Source organism: Xiphophorus hellerii, chromosome 2 (assembly GCF_003331165.1).
Source record: "Xiphophorus hellerii strain 12219 chromosome 2, Xiphophorus_hellerii-4.1, whole genome shotgun sequence".
NCBI classification, from domain to species: domain Eukaryota; kingdom Metazoa; phylum Chordata; class Actinopteri; order Cyprinodontiformes; family Poeciliidae; genus Xiphophorus; species Xiphophorus hellerii.
In genome coordinates this window covers 9,253,507-9,265,828 of record NC_045673.1, presented here as the reverse complement: position 1 = coordinate 9,265,828, position 12,322 = coordinate 9,253,507, and the positions used below count along the sequence as shown (strand labels likewise).

At 40.5% G+C, this 12,322-nt stretch overlaps 1 protein-coding gene across 1 annotated transcript; it reads right to left on the bottom strand.

The window, feature by feature from the left end:
- Window positions 1-3,060: 3,060 nt before the first annotated feature.
- foxb1a (forkhead box B1a) lies at window positions 3,061-8,866 on the bottom strand. The gene is given in 2 exon segments (XM_032549089.1): window positions 3,061-7,575; window positions 7,577-8,866. Coding segments are annotated over 2 exon segments (942 nt in total). The 5' UTR covers window positions 8,441-8,866; the 3' UTR covers window positions 3,061-7,497.
- Between the last annotated feature and the right edge of the window lie 3,456 nt (window positions 8,867-12,322).

The following is a 12,322-nucleotide window of genomic DNA, read 5'->3' as shown; positions in this document are numbered from 1 at the left end:
AATTATATTAAAAAATTCTAATTAAAGCAGTTTAATGTTGAACAAATACAATCACAGCAACCTTATCTGCTGACATATTCTAATTTCCTTCCAAATCCAGTTCTGTGTGTTTAAACACCATGTAAAGAAATGATAAGAGCAATTAATGATGTTAAGAGACAATTACGGTTGGTGATGTCTGAAAGGGATTAGCTGCGCGCCGGGTTTGTATCATGCTTGCTTACAATCGGCTCAGGGCCCTGCGTTTGGTCTCTGTCTGCCACCAAAGAGCGCACTTCAGCTGGGAAGGAGTATCCAGGAATGCAGGGGTTACCAGTGGCTGCTAATTAACCTCGCATTGTGCTCAGTGACAAAGAAACAAAAGGAACAAAGTGGAATTTCAATGCAGCAGATTATCACAATTACAATGAGCGTGGCGCTGGATCATGCTCTTAATAGGGATTTTCACACCGGCCATGACAACATGAGATTGGATCAAAGACAAATGGAGTTACATTAACAAAACAATGTGGTCTTGTCATGCAACAAGATGCCCCATCTGCGCTTTTTCGGGAGCTCCAAGTGCACAGCATCAACGGGCTCCTTGAGCCTAGATGCTCGCTCCTCCTCAGCAGCTTCTGCAACACTGGATTTGATTGTGAAAACTTTATTGCAGCTTTGTTCTGCTAGAGAGGAGATAGCATCCTTCTTTAAAACACACGGAGACAAAGAGGAAATGGGCTGTGTGTTCTTTGCCAGTTATTGTTGTCTCTGTTTCTGTCCCACCGGCTGAATGGCAATTACCACTGACTTCCTATGCAGCGCGGAGCCCGGGCCCCTCCGAGGGTGCCCTGACCCCGTGGTGTCCAGAGGGAAGAGAAGGGAGCTGTCAAAACTTACACGTCTCCGCAGTCCCTTGGGGAGTTCTCTTCCAGCTGCTGCCCCACGGGGGCTTTGCTGCACACTCCTGCTAATCAGCTCCATTTCATCTCTGGAAGGCCCCTGAGAGCATGAGGGCCCTTTTTCTCACCTCTGTTACCCGCCACACCTTTGAAGTCCCACTGCAAGTGTTAGTTTATGGCTGGAGAGGGTCCGATAAGATCCCAAAGAAGGAGGTGAATCAGCTTTCTGTCTCATGTTCAAAAAGCGGGAATACAAGACTGCTAAAACCTACAGAATCCGTTACAGTTCTAACACCTGACAGCTAAAGCACTCGACAAGCAAAAGCATTGCTGTGTGAAAACTGTTAAGTAGTTTCATTAAAAACTACTATTTGGACATTCGGATGGGACTCTCACAATAGTGTACGGCATAAGTAAGTGTTTGCTCAAGAGGTAATTCTTTGAAAATATAATGAATGAATGAAAGTCAAATAGTTTGTAAAGTTCAGCACATTTAGTTAAACTGACAAGCTGCAACAGAGCAGTCACCTTTCGCACCCTTCTCACACCCTTCACAGGCATGTCAGACTGAAAACAAGATATTACATTTTAATTAAACAAAAGTTAACAATGTCTAGTAAAATAAAAGAAAAAAAACATGATTGGCAGTTTGTGTGACAAAGTGCTTAGTGCTTAGTCATTCATTCCCCAAATTTCTATGACGTGCAAATGCCTTTTAAAAATTTTCCTACCCAAAAGATATTTAAAATTTGGGGATATCTCAATAACAAATTGATGCATTTTCAAGGGATTCTGTGTATTAGACTTACACTAAATGGTGCATAATTGTAAAGTTAAAGGAAAGTGAATTATGGTTTTGAACAATTTTACAAATAAAAGTCAGCTAAAGGGCGAGAGTTATATACCTTCCTGGCACATCATGCCATTTTATAGCACAATCAAGTAACTATGTTACCTTAAGTTCTTATAAAAATGTGGTATAAATCAAACATAATTTTAAAGTTATTTGACTTTGCAATTTAATGCTTAGAAATTGGCCTATGTCTCTTTAAGAAGCTCCTACTCATTCTGACACTCCACCTTTAGTGAATGACAACAATAGTGCTCCTCTATCATGGGGTTTACAGTCATTGTTAGGTGCATCAAACTTAGAAATAGTTCATGTGATGAGCTCAGCAGAACCACAGTTCCACCAAAAGTTTGCTAAATGCTGCTGCTGCTAGTCTGGAGGTACTGAGTGGTTGAGGAGCAGGGTAGAGGTGCTCTGTGAAGGCCAAATCTAATGAAAATTGGTGAACAAACAATATCATGAGAACCAACAGGTCAGAGACAAGACAGGTCAGACATGAAGTTGAGAAGAAGGCTAACGTGTTGGGATATAAAACAATATAAACAGGTTTAATGATCACAGAGCTCTGCTCAATTCATCAGCTGAAAATTGAAAGATTATGACACAACTAAGCTACCAATTCATGGGTGTCCACTATGGTGACTACCTGTGCAGTATATTAATCAGAGAGGTAGTGAAGAAGCCCAAACTCTGGAGCAACGGGAGTGTTAAACAGCTCAGGTGTAGGACTCTGTCAGCAGGACAAGCATTAATCGTATGCTCCATATCTGGCTTTGATGGAAGGGGTACATGCTGAAAGAAAACCATAAAATGTTCTGTTCCAGTTTGGCTAAAGGCCGTGCAGGGGACACCTGCACATGAAGCATGCTCTTGTCAGATGAACCAAAAAGCAGAACTGTTTGATGCAGAGGTGGCAGCACCATGCTGTGGTGATGCGTGTCTTCAGCAGAAAGAGAAACGCTTGTCAGACATGATGGGGAGGATGGAGCTAAATACAGGACAATCCTGTGGGAAAGTCTGTCTGACGCTGCGAAGGAGAACTCATTTCATTTTCCTGTAGCTCCACAGTCACGCACTGCTTTCTGTTGTTACAAAATGTTACAAAGCTTAGGCGGTATGACTGTTTTGCAAGGCTCTGTATGTTGATCAGATATAAATACTGGAAGTTGAAGGTGTCAGGACTGGAGCCTGGGGCAAGATGAATGGTTTCTGTTAGATGTCTGCCCTTTACCTTGCCTCAACCTGCCCGACACTTTCACACTCAGGCAATAACAAGAGATCCAGTCTGCATAGTGAAGGTGAAGTTGAGGCCATTGGTCAACCGCAAAAGAAAATCACATAGTTTTTTTTTATTATTATTATTAGTACCTTTAACTTTATTTACAGAGATAGAAACAACAGATTCCAAGTACATCCCATATAACATTTATTGCCTTCTCAGACACTTGATATTTAAACAAACAGAAAACAGCTAATGTTCACACTCTTGAAAACTTTGAATCTACAAACAGTTATGTTAAAAATGTGTCTCCTCCACACACTCTTACATTTGCTGCCACATTCTCCCAGAGCTACTAAATTTTTCTTGTGACACCAACATCTTTTAGTGCCACCACCGTCTGCCCGCACAGGGACAGAGTGGAAAATATATTCTCTCCAATTTTTTGTTCTTTTGCAAATGAATGGAAATGTAGGTTAAAATATGTTCAAATTCACAGCGCTAAAAAGTTTCTCTCCACTTTATAAAAAACCACGATCTACGGCCTGCTGTAACGTCGCGGGGGGGACACTGTTTGCCGCAGCTCAGTGGAATTTCACCGCTGCCACCCGCTGACATAATTTGTTTCACAGTCACCACCCAGAAGCATGAATCAGATGTTGACACTCTAATTTCATGCACACATGGGTGTTTGGCTGAGCCGGTCGTAGATGCAGCAGCACCCTCCCTCCCTCCATGTCTCTTTCCCTCTGGCTGGCCGCAACATACCTGCCCTTTGCCCTCAGTCACAGCCAGGCGGCTTATTTACCCTGGGCAGCCTACACATTATCACTGATGATTTAAGCTTTTAGTGCCATAATGATGATGTGCGCTGTGACATCTGAAGAGAAAGCTGAAATATTATTCTCACTGCAAAAAGTCATAGCCAGTCTTATAATCTATTTGAGATTAGCTGAATATGGACTTAGTGGCTTACAGGGAAAATAGTCTCCTTCCCACTAATCAATGAAGCCCACAGGTTGCTCTGTTTACCACTTAAATAAATCTGTTTACCATCGTCCGCTGCTCCGTCTGAAAATATTTGCTTTACTGTGTTGTTTTTGCCGAGGAAAAGCGCTCACATGATGTGATAAAATAAAGCCACAAGCCATGCTTCAAAATGTCAAGGGCTTGTCTGGGATTGGCACATTTGCAGAGTATGATTAATGCAAGTTTTGTCTATTCCTGATTATTTTTCCTCTAGAAGTTGGCGCTGACAAGCTGCTGTGGGAAAGAAAGCGAAAGGATGAGCTACACTTTGTGGTGTTTGTCCTCATTCTGTCATCTCAAAGAAGGCCGAGGAAACTATCTTTGGTGAAAGTGACCAGCCGGATGCGGCGGACGTGGACATAAATGCCAAAAGAAAAGAGGGGGCAATTGGCAATATTGTTTACCTCTCAACAAATGTGACAGGCTCTCCTGCGACTGAACATAAATCCTGGAGATAAACACATAGAGTGGAAGTTGTTTGTGTACAGAGTGGAGCCAGGTAGCGGCAGGGTTTGCTGAGACACTTGCTTACTCGTGACAAACGGTAAACACACTGTAAATAATAGAACCATGTCCGCATCAGTTCCTCACTCGGGGTTAAGTTGAGTTTATTGCAGAGGCCAGTGCCTGCATGCATTAGGCAAATCATAAATTATATATACTAATTACCTTGGGCCCACATTTAATGAATTATTTTAATTAAACTACAACATAGGCTTTCATTTTTTTTGTGCATGTGGTCTATATTTCATCCCCTGCCTGAGATGACCTTCTTCTTTGTCTAAGTGGAACACAGTGGAAAGAACAAGGGCAGTGCAGTCTTAGATTGTACAGCTACGTTCATACCGATGACTGAAGTGAGTGAAATGGTAAAAGAAAAAAAGCAAGGGAAGAGAGGAAAAAAAAGAAATAAATTACAGATTGTGGACAAATTTTGGATTTGCATTTTTAAGCATTTTTTTTATTATTGTATTATTTATTTCAATAACATTCATCATTTATTTACTTATTTGTGTATTGTAATTTGATTGGTTTTACACTTTTAGCATAATTTTATTCGGTTTAATCTGTGTTTGTTCTTTTATTGGTAATAACATTGAAACAAGCACAAACAAGCACTCTGTTTATTTCCTCGGGTTGTTTATTTCCCTAAAGCATAAACCAAAACCTGTTTTAAGATGAAATATGCAAATTTTGAATTAATGTAATTTTTTTTAATTAGATGAAACCTGCGAGTTATTTTTTTTACAGTTGATATTAAAGAATGAGTTTACAATAAACCTGCTATTATTTACATGTTTGTTTATTATTGCACAACAGACCATTCTTTCCCTAAAAGAAAAACAAAAAAATAAATTCACTAAAGAAGAACATAAAATAAAAAATATATATTACACTAAATTAAATGAAAAATAATAATTAGAGTTTTTTTATGTTTTTCTGACAATTTTTTTTAGTAATTATTCTTTTTCGTCTGGCCAATTAATAATGCACTTTAAAATATATTTTGTGTTGCTATTCTAACGACGATCTGAAAAGATTTCCATAATGATTTACTTCTACGCTGTAAAAAAAAAAAAATAAAAAATAAAAAAAAATAGGATCATGAGGGCATTTATTTATCCAGAGTCAGAATTAATGGTACAAACACAAATGCACAAAGTAAAGAAGGGGGTAAAAAAAAAAAAAAAGAAGAACACTGTTGTACAAACAGTCCACGGGGGGAGGGGTGGATTTAAATTCCAAAAGGGTCTCGGCAGCTCGTTTCCTAGTTCCCCAGTCAGAAATGTTTTTGTGGAAGAAGAAAAAAAATCAGTCTTTTTGTCTTGCTGAAAAAAAGGCTAAATCTACATTGGTGGCCCAGTCGAAGTTTACAATTCTTTGCACTTTCAATACAAGTGAATGAGGGCGAATGAAGTGGCCCGAGACCCTTTATTTGATCTGGATAGCATAAAGTGACGGAATTCTAATGTATTTGTTTAATGCTCCGAAAGAGCCTGTTGCTTATTTATACCCCCTCCCCTTTTTTCAGTAAATATAGAAATCGATTTTAAATCTCTTAAAACTGAAATAATATCAGTTAAGGTGTTGCTGATATTTTTGTCTTCATATTTGTTAACCTGTTGAATTAAATACCCGAAGTAAGAAAAAAAAAAAAAAAAAAAAAAAGCAATGCAAAATTTAAAGTTCAAAGAGGGGAGATTCATTCATTTAAATATTAAGTCGTCTTCGGTAATATTAGTTACAAAAGAAAAAATGTTTATTTGCATGCTGCGTGCAAGTCTTTTAAATGTTTATTGTGAGACCCAACAGCGTTTGGCTCGGCTTGATGAATGAGGCTGGTTGTCTGCGCCGTGAGCAGAGCGTTTCAGCTCCCTGCATCCTAATCGACTGCACAAGTTTCACCGAACTAAAGGCTTTCCTGCTTTCCACAAATAGCATTATTATTATTATTATTATTATTTAATAATAATAATAATAATAATAATAATAATTATTATTATTATTATTATTATTATTATTTCTAGCATTTTTGGATTAAACCTTCAGAAACATTTGTGATTGTTTACTTCATTTTTAATGAGAAAATAATTTGATGGCCATTTCCCCCCCCCATTAATCGGAGACTGTTTGCTCACTTTTCCAAAGCACGCATGCTTGCAAAATAAAATAATAATTAAAAAAAAAAAAAATTAAATCTGGGAAAATAACTAGAATTTGAGTGAAACAAAAAGACAAAAAAAAAACAACAACAAAAAAACAACAACAATAACAACACCAACAGGAACAGTACAAATTCAGGAACGCATGCTTCACCTTAAAAAAATTACAAATTTTACAGCATCTGATAAACATGGTCACCACGGCTCTTAAATTAAATGCTTCACAGAACATGTTTTTCCTCCTGTAAAATAGATATTTAAAACGTAAAACTAAAAAAAAGTGCATTTTACAACAAATGTTCACATCTTGCATTTTTGAGGACGACAATATCTATACCTTTCAGTTTTTTGGAAACATTTCGTAACTCATTTTTACCTTTCTGTCTTATCTTTTTTTAAGGGATGGTGTATGAACAGATCTAAATACTACTCCTATTTGGTATTACCTTTAACCATCATTCCAGCGTTAAAAGCAAACAAAAAGGAGTTTTTTCTTTGCAATATTATTGACATTATGGTGGTCCCACGGAAACGGTGCAAAAGTTCAAATCAGAGTTCTTGTCAAAAACAAAAGCACCCTGGCCCCTGTTCACCTCTGCTGTGGCCCCCATCATCAACACTTACATATCACAACAAACTGAAAAATAGAACTATCAAATAATTTATATGTTCAAGAGCAATAGTTCGTGTGCAGTTCTGTGCTAGACTAGACACGATTTAAAGCGACACATTCAACACATATACACAAATAAGTCGATATGCAACCTCAACTCGCCTTGATAGTGTCCGACTGCAGAAAATATAAACTTTGGGTTTTGGTAATAAGGGAAGTGGGGCCTGAAAAAGTTCGGGCGATCAGTGCACGGCCACGGACTGCAGCGTGGAGGGGCTTGTCAGAGTCTCGCTCGGGGTCGCCGGGCTGCTTTGGCTCGTTCGCTGTCTGTGGGGAGGTCGGGCTCAGAGACTGTGGAGAGTTTGATAGGAACGCGGGGATGTGGGGCGGAAGCGCGGAAAAGCCCGTCATGGAGGTCGGGGTGGGCTTGATCGGCACGGGGATGGCCGGTAAGGACTGTCCCCCGTGACACAGCGACTTTAAGGGCACCCCGTACGCGCTGTAGTCGCTGCTCGCCATGGAGATCGGGGCCGCCGTGTCGATCACGCTGCTGTTGTACATATGGGGCCAGGCCGTCGTGAGTTGGTTGTGCAACGGGTACCCGGCGGACATGGACTGCATGGTGGAGAACGCCAAGCTGCCGGGGACCTTGTACTCCCGGGCGATGATGTTCTCTATGGCGAACGGGTGCTTGAAGGTGGATGACTGGGATACTCCGAGGTTGTACGATGACATCTGGGGAAGGTGCGTGCCTGTGGCCGCCAGGGCGCTCAGTCTCAACTTGGCTTGCTGCTGGAGGTAATGCGCAGCATCTGACTGCTTGGTGGGGCCCAGGTGGTCTGACGCTCCCAGCACCTTGAATCTCTTGCGGCGCCTCAGAAAACTTCCATTCTCGAACATGTCCCCGCAGTTGGGGTGCAGAGCCCAAAAGCTTCCCTTACCCGGCTGGTCAGGGCGCCGGGGGATTTTGATGAAACAGTCGTTAAATGACAGATTGTGTCGGAGAGAGTTCTGCCACCGCTGCGTGTTTTCTCTGTAATAAGGGAACCTATCCATGATGAACTTGTAAATTTCACTGAGGGGCAGCATCTTCTCCGGACAGCTCTGGATTGCCATGGCGGTAAGAGAGATGTAGGAGTAAGGTGGCTTCTGGTCGCTGTACGTGTTTCTCCCCGGACGAGGCATCCTCGATGTTTCGTAAAAACAAAATAAATTAGCACAATGGAAATGTTAAAATAGAAAGTTTAGCTTCCCTCGCTTCCTCGATGAAAACTCGATTCTTGTCACGCAAACGACGGCCGAGGAAAGTTTCGGTCTTGGCAAAGCTGGAGTTGCGGTGCGCGTAAAGAAGCCAGTCTCTGAGCGCCTCCGCACTGGAGAAGGACGGTGCGCATTTACGGAGGGTCTTTTCCGGAAAAAGCGTATCAGTCTGTCCCGTCAAGGTTGCGAAACGGACTTTATTTGGGGGTTTCCCTTCGAAGAGACTAGCTGTCGTGCGCCTCCATGGCCTTCCTCTAACCATCTGATAGTTTTATGTAGTGACATGAGCAGAAAAGAACCCCTGTAGAGGCGCTCCATTAATGTGCCACCTCTTTGCTATCACATGACAATTGCCATGGGAGGGGAGAAGGGGAGGGAGGGGAGCGGGGAAGGAAGGCATAATCTGGTTTCATTTACACCTATTTACACGGACACCTTGGGCCAATGGAAATCATTTCCATTTGAAGACAGAAAAAGAGGGCGAAAGAGGCTCGGTTACCGGATGGCACTCAGTGTGTGAAGGTATGCGCTCTTCTGCGGACTTAACGCTCCGAATTTAAATTAAAACTAGGCATATTTGGTATGTTATCATTTCTGCTTATTAACCCATGTTTTTTCGTGTGTTGATGAATGTTAAGACTCGAATTGAAAACTACATTTTGCAATTTGCTGTAATAAACGCGTAATAAAGTGTGTATTTTTTTAATAAATTGCATGTAGAATTTAGAAAATGCATTCAGTTGCCATAAAAATGTCTATGTTGCAGACACTGTAAAATAAATAATTTGCCACGAGTAAGTTTGTTGACTATTAGTTTTTCTCAGCTAATTTCACCCAGAGCAGAGGGAAGGAAGAATTTGAAAACATCGACACAAAGCAAAACAGCGCTGTTCAAACTGAAACTTCATGAGGCAATCAGCTCCATTGTGCTTATGTAAAAGAAGATTCAAAAAGTACTTCAGGAATGCAAATAAAACCCTCGAGGATGGTGTGGCGAAAACTGTATAAAATATCCATAAGTCAATTATATGAATGCGAAGCCCCGAAATGGGGCAGCCTATTTTCAACCAAGTTCTATTCAAGCTTTTTTGGCCGTGCAGGGCCACCTTTTTACGCTTGAAGGGTTCGCAATGCCGGGGGACCACACACACGCACATCCAGATTTACTCATAATTTATGCTAATTTCTCCGCCTCTATAAACCCACAGCGCACCCCATCACCAGTCTGATGGATTACGACAAGAATCGCATTGCGGGGGAGCACCGAGCTCTCTACTTTTACTTCGAAACCTGCAGAGGAGCGTCCTCCGGACTGATTAACGATCTGAAATCATCAGTCAGGACAAATATGTAAAGCAATTCATCTTTTAAAAAAATTAGAAAAAGAAAAAAAAAATTACGGACAATACTGCAATAATGTATGTTTCCAAAAATGAAGTTAGGGCAATTATATTTGTTTGTTGAGTTTGATCCAAAACCATGTATGCTTTTTCTTTTTTCTTTTACTTCAGCAGACTGGCTTTTAACACCTGTCATTTCACGTTAATGTTCCGCTGAAAAGGTTTTATCCAGAAGGAAGTGGCCTTGTCGCCCCCAACTCAAACACTGCGGATAATGACCACACTCTGCCGACTGCCAAACGTCTTCTGACATGCAGTGCGCAGGGCGGGCAGTTTATTCACTCTCATTAATTGCAGAGAATTTGCTGGATACGATGAAGCCCCAGTCAAATGAATCAGCATGTGCACATGTTCTGTGGAAAAATCCTCATTTTAGATCGTGATATTAGTAAGGAAATTGAAGAGCTACACTCCACGCTGTTTTAATTTTATTTGTTTACAATTTTATATATTCAGAAATTGTGTCTGCGCGTTGCGAGTTAACCTGCGGCGCTTGTTTTAACCAACCGAGCCACGCAGGCTTTAACAGCTTTTTTTTTTTTTTGACTCCTCTCACTCTCAAACTCAGTGGCTTTTTGAGCTCCAGGGTTATGGGATATTGTCGGGCCTTTTGTCCCTGCCCAATGCACACACTGAAAATACCACCATGACTCTGAATCTGAATAGGTTTTCTTCCTAGCAGCTTCCAAACTCCCGAGTTCAAGCAGCAGTAGATCAAGTCTGCACTATGTTTGGTCATTTGTAGAAACCCGAACAAAGGTTGGGATAAGCCAAATTGCATTGCACTTGTGAACCGTGCCTCGGTCTGAAGTATCCTTTATAGCAGGAGAAGGTGGGGGTGGCCGGGGGGTGCACAAGAACAATTTTGTGTGAGCTTTAAAAAAAAAGAAGAAGAAGGAAAACAAAGGGCACTTTCTGAAACATCTTAAAGTAGAGTAGTGAGGCGTGACATTCCCAGGGTGACGAGACACAAAAGCTGAGGTCATGGGGATGAAAAAGAGAATCAAACAGCCACTTTCACACGTCTGCCCTCCTCTGCTGCGCCGCAGAGCACAATAGGAAACAAATGTTGTTAAAAGAGGATCGATGCCATTCATCCTAAAGCAGCGAATGATAGCCAAACAATATTGTCACACTGAATCGAGTTGAGATATGCTGCCACCCAGACCCAAGGAGAGCGAGGAGGAGAGGAACTGCTATTCATGGAAATGATTGGAGGACAAATTTAAGTTCAGAATGATACACAAGGTTGTAGGGCATGCTTTATTCGTAAATTAGATATCTGGTTAAATACTGCTACCATTTATAATAATAATAATAATAATAATAATAATAATAATAATAATAATAATAATAGATACAATTTTATAGAATAATATATATATATATATATATATATATATATATATATATATATATATATATATATATATATATATATATATATGTGGCTGCGTGTGTGTTCCATTTGGGAAGGTGCTCCTGGTTTCTACATATGTCAAACTCCGCGCCAGACTCCAGGCGATAAGCAGACACATTAATGACGGATAATGCAAGAGACTCACATTTAAATACAACCACTTGGACTCCACGGAAATCTGCAGCAAAACTTCTGTAAATGTGTCGGACTGCTCGCACTTATTCTCATCGCAGCAGAGGTTGAGATCTGATGGCCTTTTGTGTGGAAAGCGAGTTCACTGTACAAGAGAAAGCGTGCAGCGGTGGAGCTTGTTGTCTGCTGCAAACGCAACCAACAGGCCCGTCTCTAATTAAGTCCGGGGTGGCTTCAGCCCCCCAGAGATGTTTTACGGCGCAATTAAGGACGCACCGATCATAAGGTATGAATATTCAGCAGAATGACAATTAATTAGCAACCAGAGTCTTCTCTCAAGAGCTCCTCCAAAAGCAAATTTAGCCTGTATGATAAGAAAGTTAAAGGCCATCTAAAATTTCACCAAAATTAGAGCTGATTTTTGCGTGCATAAACGTTAATATATTATTTTAATTTAAATTTTTTTTGTTTTATTGACCAAAGAGAAGGTTTCATTTTGGCAGTCGCTTCCATCAGCTGTTTCTGGATCAAATCCGAAGGAGGGGCTCCTACCTGGAAGAACACCTCGGGGCATTCCCAACATATGCTCGGATTATGCTTAATGGTCTAATTACATAAATTAGGCATTCATTATATGGCACATCATCTGTAACAGATATCTCAATTGGACGGAGGCGGGAACAAGTAATTCAATTTGTCTGGGAATAGTTTCACCCAATTAGTCACTGAAAGACATAGAAAATAAAAAGAGAAAATAACCAGAAAAGGCTTTCTTATTTTATTATTTTTTTATTTTATATTTATATTTGTCTAAGTACTGCTTAAATGTTTAATTATTTGTTTCAAAGCAGCATT